Source organism: Cervus canadensis, chromosome 29 (genome assembly GCF_019320065.1).
Source record: "Cervus canadensis isolate Bull #8, Minnesota chromosome 29, ASM1932006v1, whole genome shotgun sequence".
NCBI lineage: Eukaryota > Metazoa > Chordata > Mammalia > Artiodactyla > Cervidae > Cervus > Cervus canadensis.
Window position 1 is genome coordinate 41,999,457 of NC_057414.1, and position 18,362 is coordinate 42,017,818.

At 59.2% G+C, this 18,362-nt stretch overlaps 2 protein-coding genes across 4 annotated transcripts; one reads left to right on the top strand and one right to left on the bottom strand.

Annotated features, from left to right (window-relative positions):
• Positions 1 to 48: 48 nt before the first annotated feature.
• ACTN3 (actinin alpha 3) lies at positions 49 to 11,601 on the top strand. Its single transcript, XM_043452313.1, has 21 exons — positions 49 to 296; positions 3,736 to 3,850; positions 4,013 to 4,132; positions 4,432 to 4,518; positions 4,610 to 4,697; positions 5,176 to 5,254; positions 5,336 to 5,417; positions 5,873 to 5,958; positions 6,260 to 6,352; positions 6,774 to 7,004; positions 7,127 to 7,274; positions 7,686 to 7,836; positions 8,381 to 8,489; positions 8,585 to 8,725; positions 8,982 to 9,164; positions 9,618 to 9,752; positions 9,848 to 10,027; positions 10,289 to 10,435; positions 10,534 to 10,599; positions 11,071 to 11,229; positions 11,316 to 11,601. Exons 1-21 carry the CDS (start codon positions 147 to 149, stop codon positions 11,472 to 11,474), a joined length of 2,709 nt encoding a protein of 902 aa, XP_043308248.1. The 5' UTR covers positions 49 to 146; the 3' UTR covers positions 11,475 to 11,601.
• A 176-nt stretch (positions 11,602 to 11,777) lies between these two features.
• On the bottom strand, positions 11,778 to 17,199 carry CTSF (cathepsin F). 3 transcript variants are annotated; one of them, XR_006266453.1, is made up of 15 exons: positions 16,849 to 17,199; positions 16,541 to 16,639; positions 16,136 to 16,220; positions 15,986 to 16,047; positions 15,779 to 15,854; positions 14,764 to 14,877; positions 14,497 to 14,642; positions 14,312 to 14,408; positions 14,152 to 14,232; positions 13,301 to 13,420; positions 13,142 to 13,206; positions 12,788 to 12,878; positions 12,367 to 12,425; positions 12,123 to 12,286; positions 11,778 to 11,915 (listed from the first exon to the last, which is right to left on the bottom strand). XR_006266453.1 is itself a non-coding variant. In XM_043452310.1 (14 exons), exons 1-14 carry the CDS (start codon positions 17,059 to 17,061, stop codon positions 12,212 to 12,214), a joined length of 1,380 nt encoding a protein of 459 aa, XP_043308245.1. In that variant the 5' UTR covers positions 17,062 to 17,199; the 3' UTR covers positions 11,778 to 12,211. The 3 variants fall into 3 exon arrangements, 2 of the variants coding, with proteins under 2 accessions (XP_043308245.1, XP_043308244.1); XM_043452310.1 differs by having other exon boundaries at positions 11,778 to 12,286; positions 14,764 to 14,874; XM_043452309.1 differs by having other exon boundaries at positions 11,778 to 12,286.
• Positions 17,200 to 18,362: the final 1,163 nt, after the last annotated feature.

Below are 18,362 nucleotides of genomic sequence, written 5' to 3' on the forward strand. Positions count from 1 at the left end.
ACCCGAGCGCCCTCGCCCCCATCCGGCCCCACCCTCCTCCCCCATATTTAGCGCGAATCCGATCCGGGGCTGGGCCGGGCGCTACTTAACGCGGCCCCCGTGTTCTGGAGCGCGCCGAGCAGCGCGGAGCCAGAAGCCCGAACACGATGATGATGGTTCTGCAGCCCGAGGGTCTGGGGACCGCGGAGGGGCCCTTCGCGGGCGGCGGCCGCGGGGGCGGCGAGTACATGGAACAGGAGGAAGACTGGGACCGCGACCTGCTGTTGGACCCGGCCTGGGAGAAGCAGCAGCGGAAAGTGAGTGCTAGCCCATTTCCTGACGGCAAAACCGAGGCCTGAGAAGCCAGGCGGCTTGTCAGTAGGTCAGGGCGAGAGCCTGTCTTAGCCCTCAGTGCCGCTTCCTAGCCCGGGCTCTGGCCATCAATCCTGCGCTGTCCACCAGAGCCCACGGAGAGGGCTGGGGACCCTCATGAGGGGTTTAGGATGACAAGAAGGATTTCTGGGATCTCCACCTCCCAAGGGTTCATTCACCTGGGCCCACTTTTCTAAAGAATATGGTTTGGGCAAAGCCCTGGAGATCCAAGTTTGGGTGGGGTGGGGTTGGGAAAAATCAATCTTTCTCCACACCCACCCCCCGCCTTTTCTGAAATATTCCCAGACCCCACCTGAGGACTTGCAGCTAGGCAACTAGTGGACTTAAGAGTATGGGGGAAGTGGTAGACTTCCAGACTTCCTACCCACCCTCGCTATATTCTGTCCAGCATGATGTCCACGGTCACTCTATCCCAATTGTCAAGTGAGGAAACTGAGGCTAAGGTAGGACCCACATCATATACAATCAGAAAACAGTCCCCCTCCCTAGGCAACCTGAGGGTCTTTGCCCATTGCTTGTCCCTCCCCCATGCTTTCCCAAGACACCCCTCCCCCCCCCAAGGGCCCTGAATCTGCTGAAAAGGCCACAAGGTCGGGGAGGAGGGGAGCCCTGGGTTCCCTTTCGTGGTAGGTAACCTGACTCTCGGGCCAGATGGACAGTTTGTGCTGAGGCAGCGCCTTGGAGGAGCTGAGAGGGCAGCTGCTGCCCAGGTCCAGCCTTGTAGGGCACTCAGGCCTCCCCTCCCCGATCTATTTTCACTCCTAGACTTTCCCAGATGGAGGGGGCAGGACACCTGGGAACCCAGAAGAGAAAGTGATCTGGGCCTGGAGTGAGGAAACGCTGGGGAGTGGCAGGCTGGGGGTAGGGGGGCACTGTGAGGTCATTAGACTCATCACTTGCCAACGGTGTGTGACCCCAGGAAAGGGTGGGGAACAGGGGTGCTCGGTGGAATTTGCAGGATTTAGAGAATCCCGGATTTAGAATCTGGGCACTTCCGCTGAGTTAGATGACAGGAGGTGACCCCAGGGGCTGGGAGGCTCAGCTGACACGGCTAGGGTGCGCCGGGTGATCTGCCTCCCCCCAGGCTCCTTCTGCACCTGTCTCCAAGCAGGGCTGTGGTCCTCGGGTCCAGCAGTCTCCCAGTGATGTCATCCCTGCCCCTGGCTCCCGCTGCCACCTGCTCTGCAACTCCTCTCCCCACCCCACCCCCACCCACCCAGGCCTCTCCCAGATCCAGGTTCACAGGCCCCTCATAAGACACAGGCTAGTCTGTACCTCGCTTTCTTCAAAGTATCAGGAACATCCTTCCAAACCAATTTACAGCCACCCACTTCATCCACTTACTCAGTGATTGCACCCGTGTAGACGCTTTGTAAATTCATTAGTGTTCCCTGAAGTTGGATAATCCAGTTGTTTCTCATCCAGCAGTGTTTATTACAATGTAATGAACATCTCTGTGCTCAACTTTAGCCCCACCCCATCCCTGCTTCTCCTCCGTATCTTAGAGCACTCCTGCCTCCTCCATCTGACACCAGAGTCCTCTTTATTCAACCTCATTTGAAAACAGTTGTTTAATATTTCTTAGGGAGGTCCTGGTATGTGCCAGGCACTGTGTCAGGTGTCAGAAATTCAGCAGGGGATGAAATAAAGCCCCTGCTTCAGAGAGCTTAGAGTCTAGCAAGGACAAATGTTTCCATCTCACCCTCTCGCTCCTGACCCATCCCACTCACTGACACCCTCCCTCACTCTGGTCTCAGTCGCCACCTCCTCACTTTTCCCTTCTACTCTGCCAAGCCATTCTCTGCAACCAGAATGAACTTTCTAAAACACAGTTCTACCCCTCTCCCTCCCTGTTGCCTTCAGGATCAAGTTCACACTCCCTGGCTTAGCACTCAAGATCGTGCATGACCTGGCCTCTGCTGCCCCTCCGGCCCGCCTCTCACCACTTATACCCCAACATCCCCAGAGCGGTGCCCAGATAGCTGTAGCCCCACAATCCTAGCAACTGTTTCTCATCACCAAGCCCTGCGGCCTTCCCTGCCTGGAATGCCCTTGCCCGTCCTTCCCTGCCTGAGTAACTCTTGCTCTTCCATCACAGTTCTGATCCGTTACTCACTTTCCCCAAGAGGTTTGAAGAACACCTGATTTGAAGAATACGTCCCTTAAGCTCCTCAATGCTAGTCTCTCTCAGCACTTCGCAGGCCCACAGGACTCTTTGATTGACTGTGAGTTCCTTTAGGGCAGGAACCAAATCTCATTAAAAGTCATGTTTGTCCTATGAGGGAATCTGCTTCCTCCACTATGGAGGCCTCGCCCAGACCTGCCTTTCCCCCTGCCCTGTCTGAACCCAGAGCATCTGAGACTCCAGGGCAGGAAAGAACTACAGAGAATCCACCAGCCCTCTCCTGTGCTCGGGGCGGCATCGATCAGTGCTCAGCACCCACTTATACACTTGAGGGAAAGAATTCCAAATTACTTCCTTGGGGTGTCTGCTCTGGGGGGGACGGGAGAGGGAAATGCTTTGAATCCCAGGATCCTGCAAGATCAGGGGAGGAAGAACCTGAGACATCATTGACTCTGAACTCTAATTGTACAAACAGAGACGGAGCTGAGGAGAGGGCGAGGGGCACATCCCAGGTCACAGTAGCTCAGCTGGGGTGGGAGTCTGAGTATGGATTTTACCAAGGACTGCCAGCTGAGGGCAGAATCCAGGGCCTGAGGCCTTGGGAGGTTGTAGAAACTTGTACACCAGGCTCTAGGTCACTGCCATCCCCCAAAGGCACACAGCGTATATCACCCCTCCCATCTCAGACAGAGGCTGAGGCTGAAGCACGCCCTGGCCGGAGGGGGCAGGCAGTCTCCTCCAGAAACTAGGTCAGGCTGTGCCTCAGTGTCCTGCTGTTCCTTGAGGGCCTGCAAAGCTCCAGCAGCCTCGTGGTCTGCTGGGGGCCAATTCACAATAGCCTTAGGAGGTCGGTGGGGCTGAGACGATAATAACACAGATGCACAGTCCCTCGGACCAAACCTTCCAAGCCATCTGTGCTGTGACCTGAAATGTTTCAGATTTTAGTAAGGCAGTGTCCCTGGTGTCTCGGGGGCCCCACACTGGCTGGAGACTGGCCAAAGCTGTTGTTGTGCTGGCAGCAACCACACTGGGATCTGAAGGGGCCCCAGACCCCATTTCTCCCCATTTCCAAGAGAATTAAAGCTCAGAGAGGGACAGGGGCTGGCCCCAGATGCACAGCAAGTGAGTGGCTGAGCCGGAACTTGCATCCAGGGCCTCGGGCTCTGAGATCTACCCTGACCGCGGAGCCAGAGCCCTGTCCTCAGCACTAGGGTCTGAGCGCTGTCCTCTGCCCCCAGACCTTCACTGCCTGGTGCAACTCGCACCTGCGCAAGGCTGGCACCCAGATCGAGAACATCGAGGAGGATTTCCGCAATGGCCTCAAACTCATGTTGCTCCTGGAGGTCATTTCAGGTGAGGGGTGCAAATCAGTGCACAGGGACCCCAGGACCCAGGGGAACCCAGAGTGCCAGCCGAGTGCTGGAGGGGACGTGCCGAGGGAGGGGGAAGTTTGAGGACCGTGTCTTCAGCTTCCTCTAGTGTCCTTTGACCCTTGACCTCTCCTCTCACACCCAGGAGAGAGGCTGCCCAGGCCAGACAAAGGCAAGATGCGCTTCCACAAGATCGCCAATGTCAACAAGGCCCTGGATTTCATTGCCAGCAAGGGGGTGAAGCTGGTGTCCATCGGTGCTGAAGGTGAGGAGGTGGCAGGAGGCGGCTAGCGGGGGCTGGGGGCGCGGTTCCTCATCTCAACCACAGGGACAACCATCCGCTCATCACAGGAGTGACTGTAAGGAGCAAAGGTACCCACAGTGCTGGCACAGGCCCTGGCACCCAGGAGGTGTTCAGTGAATCCTTTTGAAGTAAAATGACTGAGCATCTACCTAGTCGGTGCCTGCCTTGGAATGCAGACAAGGGCCAGAGGGCAAGGCAGGGGGGCGGGGGGCTGAGGCCTGGTGGTCAGGTGGAGCATGTCCCCACCCCCCACCCGGCAGAGATTGTCGACGGGAACCTGAAGATGACCCTGGGCATGATCTGGACCATCATCCTTCGCTTCGCCATCCAGGACATCTCCGTGGAAGGTGAGTGGCAGGGAGGTGGGGAGGATGAGGGCAAGGGCGGGCCCCAACCCCGACCCCTTCCCAAACAACACTCATCCCCATCCCCGCCCAGAAACCTCGGCCAAGGAAGGCTTGCTCCTGTGGTGTCAGCGGAAGACGGCGCCGTACCGCAACGTCAACGTGCAGAACTTCCACACCAGGTCTGTCTGCCGGTCAGCGTGTGGGGCCTCTGCTGGGGTCTGGGCCAGAGAGCTGGAGTCTGGCCCGGGAGAACCAGGGAGGGGAGAGGTCACAGCCAAGTTCCTGCAACAGGGTCTGAAAATGGCAGGACTAAGTCAATGTTGAACTGAATCCAGGAGGGTGAGGGGGAATTCCTGGAGGAGGGAGCACCGGAGACATCCCAGGAAGGGTGTTCCCGCCAGAGGGAACCTTGTGAGCAAAGACCCAGAGGCCAAAAAATCCTAGAAAGTAGTGTAGCGTAAGCCCAGGGTGAGGGAATCATGATGAGCTTGGAGGAAATGGTCCATGGCTGGTAATCAGGGCCTTAAATGCCAAGTGTGGTATTAGAACCTGACTCCATTTCACAGATGAGGCCATCCAGAAAGGAGGGCTCCTGGGACCAGGGTAGGGCAGGGTCCCAGCCTGACCCCAGGCCTGACCCCCCTTCTCTCTGTCCAGCTGGAAGGATGGGCTGGCCCTCTGCGCTCTCATCCACCGACACCGCCCTGACCTCATTGACTACGCAAAACTGCGCAAGGTAGGCCCCCCCAGTCCCAGCCCCGAATCCCCAGTCTCTGTCCCAGATGACCTTTCACCTCTCTCCCCTCACACCACCTAGGACGACCCCATCGGCAACCTGAACACCGCCTTCGAGGTGGCCGAGAAGTATCTGGACATCCCTAAGATGCTGGATGCAGAAGGTGAGAGTAAGCCTCGCCCAGGCGAGGACTCCACTTCCGCACGAGGCTGCAGCATCCCACCTCTGCCCCTCGGTTGAACCAGCAAACCTTTTCTGGGCACTTACTGTGCCTGGTACCCTGGGTGTGAACTTGCGGGAAACCCAGCCAGCCAGGCAGACAGAGGCATGGCCTGTTTAGAGAGAGCAGGCAGTGGACACTGGTGGTTCATGAGGGCTACAGGGTCTGCTCACTCAGCCACGCCCTCATGCTGTCCTCACCCCACCGAGGGGGAGGTCCCTGGGCCCTGGGGTGATCCGAGAAGGCTCCAGGGAAGAGCTGGGTTTGGGACAGCTGGTGGCCATGACTAGATGTCTCTGCCCCTTCCCATCCCGAGGGAGCTCTTTGCCTGGGTGGGGGCATAAGCCCACTCCCCACCCCTGGCTTTGCCCAACTGACACCTGGCTGCCACTCCCCAGACATCGTGAACACCCCAAAGCCCGATGAGAAGGCCATCATGACCTACGTCTCCTGCTTCTACCATGCCTTCGCGGGGGCGGAGCAGGTAAGGGGCTCAGTGGTTGCCACCTGGGCTGGGCGTGTGGCCCAGGGGCCCACCCTTGGCAGCCCCTCAACATTTGGAGGTGCCAGGCCCCACGGGGGCCCACTGTCCCAGCAGCACATACTCGATTCCTGGGGCACTCAGACACAGAGGCCTCTGGCCTGGAAGCTCCCTCCTCACCCTACAAGGCATGCAGCCCTCATCCTATCGGTTTGCATGGACACAGGGTTTAGGGATTGCAGAGGGAGTCTGGGTCGGGGGTGTCCTGTTCTAACACCAGCCTTTCTGCCCACTCCCACCAAAGGCAGAGACAGCTGCCAACAGGATTTGCAAGGTGCTGGCCGTGAACCAGGAGAATGAGAAGCTGATGGAGGAGTACGAGAAGCTGGCCAGTGAGGTAAGACTGGGGCCACAGAGGGCCTCCCCTGCCCCTCCCTTGCTCCCCCATCCCAGCCCTGCTGCTCCTCCCATCCCAGCTGACCCCCAGCCTGGACTGCAGAGCCTCCCTCTCCTCAGAGTAGCCTTGGCCTCCTCCAGCCTCCTGCTGCCATCTTTACCCGCCTCCTGCCCTGTTCTGCCCATCCAGGCTCCTGTCACCCACTCATTCATCCATTCAGTCACTCATCTCTAGACAGTCTCACGGCCCTTTGCTCTGGGCCAACTACGCTGGCCCCTGATCCTCTGACTAGTGGGGACCCCCCCCACCCCTGCTCAAGACCCGGCCTGTTGGCCACAGCCTGGGCGTGGCTGGAGAGAGGTAGGCAAGGTGAGCAGGCCCACTCAGCCCTCTGTTCTCTGCCCCTGCCTGTACCCTGCAGCTGCTGGAATGGATCCGCCGGACTGTGCCATGGCTGGAGAACCGCGTGGGTGAGCCCAGCATGAGCGCCATGCAGCGCAAGCTGGAGGACTTCCGGGACTACCGGCGTCTGCACAAGCCACCCCGCGTGCAGGAGAAGTGCCAGCTGGAGATTAACTTCAACACGCTGCAGACCAAGCTGCGGCTGAGCCACCGGCCGGCCTTCATGCCGTCTGAGGGCAAGCTGGTCTCGGTGAGCCAGGCGGTGGGGAGAGGGGGACCCCCGGCCCTGCCCACATCCCCTCGGACTCTCTGTTCCCATCTGTATGATGGGTGAACCATGATGGAGGGCGCCTCTCTCTGCTTGGCCCGCAGGACATCGCCAACGCCTGGCGGGGCCTGGAGCAAGTAGAGAAGGGCTATGAGGACTGGCTGCTCTCCGAGATCCGGCGCCTACAGCGGCTGCAGCACCTGGCGGAGAAGTTCCAGCAGAAGGCCTCCCTGCATGAAGCCTGGACCCGGGGTAGGTGGCTCTGGGGCCTGAATGTGTCCTGTGCAGATTGGGGGGAGCCTGGTGGGAGGGGGACGAGGTTCTGATAGAAGGCACAGGTCAGGGGTAGGGGTTCTGCAAAGAAGCTGTTTTCTAGTCCCTTCTGGTATTTGCAATCAAATAATACCGGAAGGGAACCAAGGGCCACTCCAGATCATGTAAGCTCGGGGGCCCTGACGTCACTCAGGAGCCATGCCCTGGACCAGGAGCTTCCCTTCACTTTATCCTACTGGCATCTCAGAGCAGACCGCTAGGTGCAGGCTGGGCAGGAATGATCACCTACATTCACGGATGGGGAATCTCCAGTGTCACACACGGGGCTCGGACCCCCTGCTCCTGCGTAGCCGCCCCTGGGTGACCCGAGCCGGGCTTCTCTCCACGCAGGAAAGGAGGAGATGCTGAGCCAGAGGGACTACGAGACGGCTTCGCTGCAGGAGGTGCGGGCCTTGCTGCGGCGCCACGAGGCCTTCGAGAGCGACCTGGCGGCGCACCAGGACCGCGTGGAGCACATCGCCGCACTGGCCCAGGAGCTCAAGTAGGCATGGAGTCCGCAGGGGCCCACCCCGGTGGGGTGGTGGTAGGGGGATAACGCCCCCACTGGCCCCGCCCCTCGGCCTCGGGCCCCGCCCCTCGACCTCGGGCCCCGCCCCTACTCCCAAAGCCCTCCAGACCTTTCACTCTTTAATAACCCCGCCTTGGTACCCCTGTCCTTCCCAGCACCTCTTGCTCTGCCCTCCTTCTGTAACCCTGTCCCCTAAGCTGGCGTTTCCTTGCAGCTTTGGGCCGGCCAGGCCCTCACCACAGCCTTGGCCTCGTGCCACCTCCTGTAAACCTGTCCAGGAAACTCCAGGCCCCGCCCCTCCCCCCAAACTTTTCCAGGGACTGGAGCTGAGGACCCCCTTCTCCTAGGCACCCGCTGGGAAGGCCCTGCTCTAGGAAAGCCCTGTTTCACCCCCATCTACCCTGGCTCCTTTATGCCTTCACCAACCCTGGACCCAGAGTCCAGCCCCCTGAGGGACAGTCAGGCAGAAATCTGGGCTGGAATCTGGCTCCACGGACACCCTCCTTCCCATCCCCAGTGAGCTGGACTACCACGAGGCAGCCTCGGTGAACAGCCGCTGCCAGGCCATCTGCGACCAGTGGGACAACCTGGGCACGCTGACCCAGAAGAGGCGGGATGCACTAGAGGTGAAGCTGGGGACCCAGGGGTGAAGGCTGGACGCTGGAAGAGGGTGAGTGGCCTGCTGGGCAGGCTGCTAACTGGCCATCCCTGTGGCCCCCAGCGGATGGAGAAGCTCCTGGAGACCATTGATCAGCTGCAGCTGGAGTTTGCCCGGCGGGCAGCGCCCTTCAACAACTGGCTGGACGGCGCCGTGGAGGACCTGCAGGACGTGTGGCTGGTGCACTCGGTGGAGGAGACCCAGGTGGGTGCAGGGGCTCCAGGTGTGCCAGGGTTGGATGGAATGACAAGGAAGTGGCCTGTCTTCTGTCGGCCATCCGTTTGGGCTCCTGGGGAATGGGGGGCCAGAGGAGAAGCCCAGTTCTAGAGTGCCGGGAGTCAGGAGGCCTGAGTTCTCTGGCCAGTGCTGCCCTGGCCCCCGGTGAACGGCCCCCTGGCCGTCCTTTGTTGCCTGCGGGAGATAGGGGCACTGGTTGATGCTTCCTGCCTGTCGTCCCCAGAGCTTGGTGACAGCACACGACCAGTTCAAGGCAACACTGCCCGAGGCCGACCGAGAGAGGGGTGCCATCCTGGGCATCCAGGGTGAGATCCAGAAGATCTGCCAAACGTACGGACTACGGCCCAGCTCCACCAACCCGTACATCGCCCTCACCCCGCAGGACATCAACACCAAGTGGGACACGGTCAGTGCCGCCGGTGGCCTTTCCCCGCCTCCCTCCTGCGTAGACGCCTTCTAAACCACCCTGAGAATCTCAGGTGTCCCGAGACACAGAGAATCAAGTCCACCTCCAGATCTGTGGTCTGCCACAGACTCTACGTGGTTGCTGGACAGGTCGCCTTGCCTAACTTGGCCCTCTCTGTAAAATGGCCATAACAGCTTTTTCCTGTTGGGCCTGATTGAAGCATAATTAGGTCTGGTGTGGGGGCCAGATTGTTGTACAGAACAATCTAAGTTCATTAAGAGTGTCGGCATGGGCCCTCATTTACAGCCAGGAAATGAGCAGAGAGAGGCTGTGTGACCTGCTCAGAGCTTGCCCCCTCCCCAGAGCCCTTGGCTCAGGGTAAGGAGCCCTGTGAGGGGCTGGAGCCCTCCCCTCACTCCCGAGCTGCCCCTGACACCACCACCCTCCCTCCAGGTCCGAAAGCTGGTACCCAGCCGTGACCAGATGCTGCAGGAGGAGCTAACGCGGCAGCAGGTGAACGAGAGGCTCCGGCGGCAGTTTGCAGCCCAGGCCAATGCCATCGGGCCCTGGATCCAGGGGAAGGTGGAGGTAAGGCTTGGATCAGAGAGCCAACCTGGGAGAGGGGGGCCAGGGGCTGGGCCACCGGGGGCTGGAAGCCCTCATCCTGCCTGGTCCCCCTGTAGGAAGTGGGGCGCCTGGCCGCAGGAATGGCCGGCTCTCTGGAGGAGCAGATGGCGGGCCTGCGACAGCAGGAGCAGAATATCATCAACTACAAGAGCAACATCGACCGGCTGGAGGGAGACCACCAGCTGCTGCAGGAGAGTCTGGTGTTTGACAACAAGCACACCGTCTACAGCATGGAGGTGGGACCACAGCACTTAGGACCGAGGGGAAGGCGGTGCTGTGGAGAAGCCTGGGGTGGCCATGGCTAGTTGATCAATATGTAATAAATCATCAAACTTTATGGCAGGAAGGGCTGCTGGATGTCACTCAGTGGAACCTCCCAGTGGGGCCCAGCAAGGGGGAGGACTTGCCCAGGGTCAGACGGTGAATTGGGGGTGGAGCCAGAGTTCATGGCCAGGCACTGGCCGCCCACTGACCCGGACTGTCTCCTGCTTTCACAGCACATCCGCGTGGGCTGGGAGCAGCTGCTCACCTCCATTGCCCGCACCATCAATGAGGTGGAGAACCAGGTACTGACCCGAGACGCCAAGGGCCTGAGTCAGGAGCAGCTCAACGAGTTCCGGGCATCCTTCAACCACTTTGACCGGGTCAGCAGGGGCCTCGCCCTGTGGGGTAGTGGACTCTTGGGAGCTGGCCGGGGGGTGGGGATCGGGGCTGGAGCCTGACATCCGTTCCCCAACTACAGAAGCGGAACGGCATGATGGAGCCTGACGACTTCCGGGCCTGCCTCATCTCCATGGGCTACGACCTGGTGAGTGTCCTCCAGCCCTGTCCTGGGGTCCCCTCTGTGGCCCCTCCCACATACTGATCACCCACTGTGTCCCTCCCACCTTCACACCTTCATTTCCTCCTCATCCACCTCCTGGGGCTGGGGGGGAATTACCCCATTTCCTAGGGGTGCGGCTACCAAAAGTTCCGAGAGGTAAATTAATTTGGAGCTAGTTCTGTGTGACTCCAGAGCCTGAGCTTGCAACATATCCACCTCAGAGAGAGAGCACTACAGGGGCGTGGGGAAGAGGTCAGGAGCAGGGCATTGCCACGGGCAGGAAGCAGAGCTCAGCCCAGTGGAAAGGATTTTCCAGAGCCAGAGCTAAGGCTGCAGTGGACCGTCTACGGAGAAAGGGGGCCGCCTTGTCACTGGGGTCGTCAAGCCAGGGGGACACCACGAGCCCTCCTGGCTTAAGCACCCCCTGGGCACGGTGCCCGGCCTCTAACCCTGCAGGGGGAAGTGGAGTTCGCTCGCATCATGACCATGGTGGACCCCAACGCAGCTGGGGTCGTGACCTTCCAGGCCTTCATCGACTTTATGACCCGAGAGACAGCTGAGACGGACACGGCTGAGCAGGTTGTGGCCTCGTTCAAGATTCTTGCGGGAGACAAGGTGAGTCCCTGGTGGGGGTGGAGGGAGCTGGTGGGTGGGGGGCGGGGACTGGGACCTGGGGGCCCTCAAACCCTCTTCTCCCCCAGAACTACATCACTGCCGAGGAGCTGCGGCGGGAACTCCCAGCAGAGCAGGCCGAGTACTGCATCCGCCGCATGGCGCCCTACAAGGGAGCCGGGGCTCCAGCTGGAGCCCTGGACTATGTGGCCTTCTCCAGTGCCCTCTACGGGGAGAGTGACCTCTGACCTTGACCCCCGAGCTTCCCTACTCAAGTCCGGAGAGAGGGTGCTCCCTCCAGCTGATCCCACCCAACCCTTGGAGCCAGAGCCACAGAGCCGAGTGTTTATCAATAAAGATCCATCCTGCCACAGAGCCGAGTGTTTATCAATAAAGATCCATCCTGGGACCCTCTCCATCTCCGATTGATTTCTAAGGCAGAAGCTTGGGCCCTCAGGTTTCTGAGGATCAGCTGCCCCATGTTGACCCTCCAGGGGTTCCCCAGCACCCCTCCTGGCCCTCAAGGTCTGAGCATTCACACCACACTGGGGTCCAGGACACCTCTTTATTGTGTTAGAAAAGGTCGGTGACAACAGTTTCTCTAGATGTGGAAGGCAACACGGTCCCCCAATCCAAGGGAACCAGAAAGTTTACAGCTTCAGAAGAAAACCGGGGTGGGAAGACAGAGCCTGCTGAGGACAGAGCTGGCTTTAAGACCAGAGTGTTTTCTTCCCACCTGCTCCTTACCCGAGCCCAGGGTTCTTGCCCCAGCTTCGGCTGCCAAGACATCATCCTTCACCCCAATCCTCCTAGCTATCAACATTCAGCAAAGGTGCTGCTGGGGAACTTCAGGGTGGGAGTGGGGGGAGGGCCTGTGTCCTGTGGCCTTTGCTCACCCTGGGGTCCCCGGTGCCCCTCCCTTGGCCAGCTCTGCCTCCTGGGGAGGGGCCGTTCTGGCCCACACCAGATCCTGCGGTGGTGTGCCTCAGTCTATCACCGCTGAGCTGGCCATGATGTTCACGCCACAGGCCCCAGAGCCACGGTGCAAGTAGTAGTAACCCTGGGGGGAGAGGGGTGTCAGTGAGGGCGCCAAGGCAGGATGGGGGCTGGAGGGCTGGGGGCCAAGCAGGCAAGACTCACCTCCTCACCCCAGTCAGTGCCCCAGCTGTTCTTGATGGCCCAGAAGGGAGTGGCAGAGCCTGGGGTGGGGGCAGTGTGGAGCGCAGGGAGAGTCAGGGACCCCCGAGTCTCCAGCCAGGGCCCCAGGCACTGGGCACTCTTCACGTGTCTGCTGTGGGCCTACTGGGCGACAGGTACTAGGGGAAGAGCAAAAAGCAAGACAGGCCCACCTACCATGCTCCCAGAAACCAGGAGCGGCTCTAGGGCTTGGAGAAGACACCCACCCATCCATAACTGCTCACACCTCCCACCCCCTTGGCTCTCCCATTCACAGAGAGAATGGGTGATCCTGCCTGGCCCACAGCCCGAGGCAGGGGGTAGGACAAGGTTCCTGAGATCCTGTGACCCGGGCTGGATGGGCGTAGGGGCGAGCGGAACTCACGGTTGCCATAGCCCACGAGCAGCACAGCGTGGTCGATGAGCCAAGGACTGCAGAGGGGGCGCAGGGGGTGGGAGATCCCGTGGCGGTAGAACTGAGTGGGGAGAGTAAGAGCGGGGGGGGCCAACATGCTGCAACTACTGCAGCCCGAGCGCCTAGAGCCCGTGCTCCGCAACGAGGAGCCACCCAACGGGAAGTCCGCGCGCTGCAGCTAGAGGAAAGCCTGCACAGCGACGAAGACCCAGCACAGCCAGAAATAAATGAATAAATTATTTTTAAAAATGTAGGGGCCAGCTCCAAGAAGTGGGGGAAGAGTCAGCGAGAGCCGGAGCCGGAGCAGCGAGGCTGGGGCCCTACCTGCATGCCAAAGGCGTTGATGGCAACGGAGATGGGGCCGTTCTTGGCCAGCCAGGCCGCCAGCTCTGAGACAGGGGAGGGCCAGTGTCAGGGGGCACCCAGGCCCTAGCCCCCGACTCCCCAGGCCTCTCCTCACACCCCCCCACCGCCCTCCCTTACTTTGCTCATTCTTGCTCAGCTCCACTGAGTCATTGATGTAGACCTTGGCCTTCTCTGCAGAGAAGCTGCAGGTCTGCAAGCGGCCTCGGTAGCTGTAGTCGTCCTCTGTCTCCAGCCCTCCTGGGATTGTGGGGAGGGGGGCCGGCAGATCAGAAGTTAGGAAAGGCGGGCCCTACTCACCATATTCATCTGCTCCCGGCCAGGGGCTGTGCTGAGCCCCTCGGACACAAGGCCTCGTGATTTCCATCTACCCCAGACCACAGGCCATCCTCTCTGAAGGGGACCTCTTTCTCGAGATGGCTCAGCTGAGGCCCACAGGCATGGGGCAGCCTCCAGTGAGATGTGTGGCAGATAGGGAACCCAGCTCCCAATTTCTGAGTCCTGACTCCCCAACAGCATTCCTAGGACTCCTGACCTTGGCTTACTTGTCCTGCCCTGACCGTTTGCTCCCAATCTGGCCCAGACCCCTGCCAGGCTCCCGCCCCAGGCTTTGTATGGAACTGCCAGGTTAGGGCAACACCTCCCCTCAAGGGGGAGGTGTGCTGCTCCTGGGTTCAGCAGCATTACAGGCCTCCCAGCAGTGAAAAGAGCAAGACCCCTGCTCTGCACCAGGAACTTGACACACCTTCCCCTCACTTGACCCTCAAGGCAATCCTACCAAGTGGGTGCAAGGAGGCCCATTTCACAGGTGAGACAAGTGAGGCTCTGAAAGAGCTGACCTGCCCAAGGTCTTCAGCCAGTTAGAGGTCAGCATTAAGACTTGAACCCAGTTCACAGGACTGTCTCCCGCCCTCACAAAGTGACTTCTGGGGGCGGGAGCTGTGCTCCTGACGCCCCTCCTGAATGCGTACCCAGATTCCTTATGGCCGAGTAGGCGTTGGAGGGCAAGCCGCCCAGGCAGGCCTTGTCAGTCTTGTCACAGTCCAAGAGCTCTAGGAGACAGAAGGCTGGTCCCGAGGAGCCCTCCGGAGGGGCTGGGCTAGGGACAGGGGGGCACAGCGGGATGCTCACCCTGCTCAGAGAGGGAGAGCAGGGTCCCCCGTTTGAGGAACCACTGGCCCTCCACGTTGCCTGTGACTGAGAAGGCCCAGCAGGAGCCGCACATGCCCTGCAAGAGACGGGCAGAGTCAGGGCTGGGTCCCTTCCAAAGGCCGGTGCAACCCGCGCATCCCACCCTCGCTTCTTCGGTGTCTGACCTGGTCCTTGACATCGGTGACAGCCCCCTTATTCCTCCAGTCCCACTGAGGCGGAGGAACATTGGTGATGGGCTGGGCCAGGCGCATGTTCCTGCCAGGCGCATCTTTCAGGAGGGGGTTGAGGTAGATGGTGCGGAACTCCTCCTCTGTGGACAAAGGTGGGCAAGGGGGGGGGGAAAGAATATTCGAAGCCAGTCCTACCCAGGGGCCTTGGGAGCAGGCCCTGTCTCTTCCAGGCACTGTGAGGGCTCGGGCCACCACCCCTACCTGTCAGGTCACTGAACTTGGTGACCCCATACTGAGCTGTGCCTCGGTCCAGGGCCTGGATCTTCTGTGCTCGCACCATGTTATTGGCAAAGACAGACATGCGCCAACTGGCTTCTGAGGACCAACGAGCAGAAGTGAGACTTGGGCCCCAGGCAGATCATAAAGGAGAGGTGCTTGGGGATAAGAGGCAGAGGTTTCCATGGGGAACAGTGGACTCTGGATCAGGTCTGAAGCTTATCTCAAGAAGGGCAGGGGACGACCCTGTGGTCCAGTGGCTAAGACTCCACACTACCAAGAAGGAGGCCTGAATTCAATCCCTGATCAGGGAACTAAATCCCGTATTCCACACCTGAAAGATCCTGCATGCTGCAACTAAGACCCGGTGCAGCCAGGTCTTTATTATTTATAATATTTAAATTATTATAATTTAATATTGAATTGTTTTATAAATTTTTATTTATAAAATGTTTATTGTCAAATATTTATATTTGATATTATAAATATATGCTATTATATTTATTATCAACATATTATATGCTAATTATATTACTTATATTATTATTTATATAATATTTATTTATTATTAAATGAAAATAAATATAATTTTAAAAAGAGAGAAGAGCAGAACCCTGAAATGTCAGGGTTCAGGGATCTGGTGTCAGGACCAGATCTGCAAGTGGTAAGAGTGAGGCCAAAATGGGGTGATGACTCCCCAGGTATGAAAGGAGAACTAAAATGGGCTCCAAAGACAGAAGGTCATGGGAAAAGGCCACCAAGCCAGGGGTCCTCCAGCAGAGAAAACCTGGCCTTTGCCCCATCCCACTCTACCCAGAATGATATCAGACAGGAGAAGTGCCAGCTACCCAAGGTGACTGCCAAGTCCCGGGAGGCTAAACAAGAACCTGGGGGGACTTGGGGGGGGGGGTCCCTCTGCCCTTCCCCAACACTAAGGTGCCAAGTCGGGGGAGAGGTCCTGATCTGATCGGGACACGTCCAGCCAAGGCTAGGGCCTCACCTTCCTTCGAATCATATGTCCGATTATAGGTGGTGACAAAGTCCTTGAAGATGGAAGCCATCTTCACAGAAAAGTCCTGGAAAGGCAGAGAGAGGGAGTCTTCACAAGCAGTCCTTCTCAGACAGATGTGGGAGCCCCAGGCCAGGGTGGAGGGAAGACAGGGAACAGAAGGCCACAGGCAGCTCCCCAGACAGACAGGCTCCTCACCTGGGGGAGGGGATCCTTGTTCAGCAGCGGAAGGAATGAACTGAACGTCTCATTTTTGTCATCTGGAGAGAGTTGGAAGAGAGAAGCAGGGCTGAACCCTGAGTGAAGTCTGACCTGAACCATCCCAGCACCCCTGGGCCCTCCCAGCACCTGTACTCTTGGTATCCACTGGGCCACAGTCCCGCCTCAGTAGCATGTGTTTCCCTAGCTCGTCTAGGACTTCGAAGCTGCAGAGCTGCAGGAAGAGGAAGGAGGAAGCCAGTCAGGGGGCTGCGAGGAGAGCAAGGCCTTTGGCAAGATGGAGCTGGAGGGTCCTCAGATGAGGACCATCTCGAAGGCAATCTCGCCCACAGTGGGGAGCGAGGCACCGTCCGGGAGCGAGCACCCAGACCCCCGCCCTTTTACAGCATCTTGGTCTCTGACCTTCCAGGCCTGGGTAGTGTCAGGGTGAGGTAAATGCGGCCTCAGATCCCGCCCCCTTGACTTGACAGATCGTCCCAACTACAGCCAGATTCGACCCGGGGGCAAGGGAATGGCAGGAACCCCATCACTCACCAGGGTCTTCTTGGACACCGGGAGCTGGCACACAGTGGGGTCGTTGCAGGGAGGCTCCACCAGGGTCGCCTTCAGAGAGTACAGGGACCCCCGGCCCGCCTGGACGGAAGGGCGGGTGAGTGGCAGCACGGCCACCCTCTCCGCTGTCCAGCCTTCATGGGGCCCGCAGCCCCACCGTGCCCCCTTCCCCCTTCCCCATCACTATTAGTCCAACGTCCCCGCCCCAAGTCACGCCCAAAGTTCCCAACCCTCGGACTAGAGCCCGGCTCACCGCGGACCCAGGAGCCCCACCCCAAGCGCGTCCTCACCCGGCGGACGCGACCGCGCACGGCCTCCAGCGCGGCCCGCGTCCCGGCAGCCCGGCCGCGGTTGTACATGTCCAGGGCGAAGCGGACGGGCTCCCGCAGCTCCGGGGACGCCAGCTCCCAGGCCTGCGCGCCGGCCGCCCGAGGCTTGCTGGAGGCCGGAGCGGCGGCCGGGAGCAGCCCCAACAGCAACAGCACCTGCAGCCAGGGTGCCATGGCGAGGGCGAAGCTGGCAGCCCGGACTCACGCACGGACAGATGCGCGGACCAACCGACGGGGCGGAGCAGCCCGCAGCTGGGGGGCCCTAGTCCTCCCCCAGCTCCGGGGCCGCGGGGCCCCGGCCAATGGGCGCCGGCCGGGGGCGCCTGCGCGCTCGCTTATTTACGCCAGGCACGTGGGTGCGCTGGCTGTGCAAGACGGGCGGGACCCAGTTTCGACCCATAGGCAATCTTGCAAAACCAGCGTGATCTGGGGAGACGTGGCCCGATCCCCGACCTTGAGGTGATCTTCTTAGGTATGGGAACTGCTGTTTGAGGAGGGGAAACGATACTGACCGGAGAATAAAAACAACTACCACTTATTGCATACTTATTATATGATGCAGGTTATATGCCCTCTCCCTTTAATCTTTGTAGCACTCTTGTGAAGTAATAAATGTTATTATCCCCATCTAGTAATTGAGGAAATATAGGTTTAGAGAGACTAAGTGGCTTGTCGAGCATCTGCTAAGTGAAAGGGCTGGACTTAAACGTAGGGAGTGGACTTCAGAGCTTGAGCTCACAGCTCCATCTTTGAGGCCCGTCTTCTCATCACAGCTCCATCTTTGAGGCCCGTCTTCTCATCAGCAGAATGCAGCTAATATTCCCTGGAATGGCAGAGTCACAGGCTGTTGCGCGGATCGAGCACAAACATGTAAACAGTGCACAGTGTTGGAACCGTTCTTTCGTTCCTTCAGGCATTCACCGCTGTGTTCCAGGGCTTAGCAACAGGAAGCATGAGCAGATACGCTGGGCGTAATGCTGCCTGCTAGTAGCTCACAGTCTAGAGGAGAGACAGATGAGAAAAAGGAATTTTCCTCCAAGGTGTTACCAACTGGGGGAGAGGAAACAGAGAAGAGAGCTTTTGGCAACCCACTCCACTTTTCTTGCCTGGGAAATCTCATGGACAGAGCAGCCTGGAGGGCTGCAGTCCATGGGATTGCAAGGAGTGGGACAGGACTGAGTGACTAACACTTTCACTTCCAAGGCCCTTCAGGCTCCAGTCAGGCCTTGGACCTTATCCTGTGTTGTGCACTTGACACTCCAGTGACACTCTATTTGCAGAAATTCAAGCTCTTGCACACCCTGGAACCTTCACACTGCTCAAACTCCTAGACGCCTCGCTGCTCTCAGTTTAGAGGACGACTTCTCAGGAAGGCTTTCCTGACCCACACCCATTGCCCCTGACTAAGCTCAATGCCACTGTCTCTGTACTCCTAGACTCCTAGCCCCGTGAACTTCCTCCTTCTGAAAGACCTA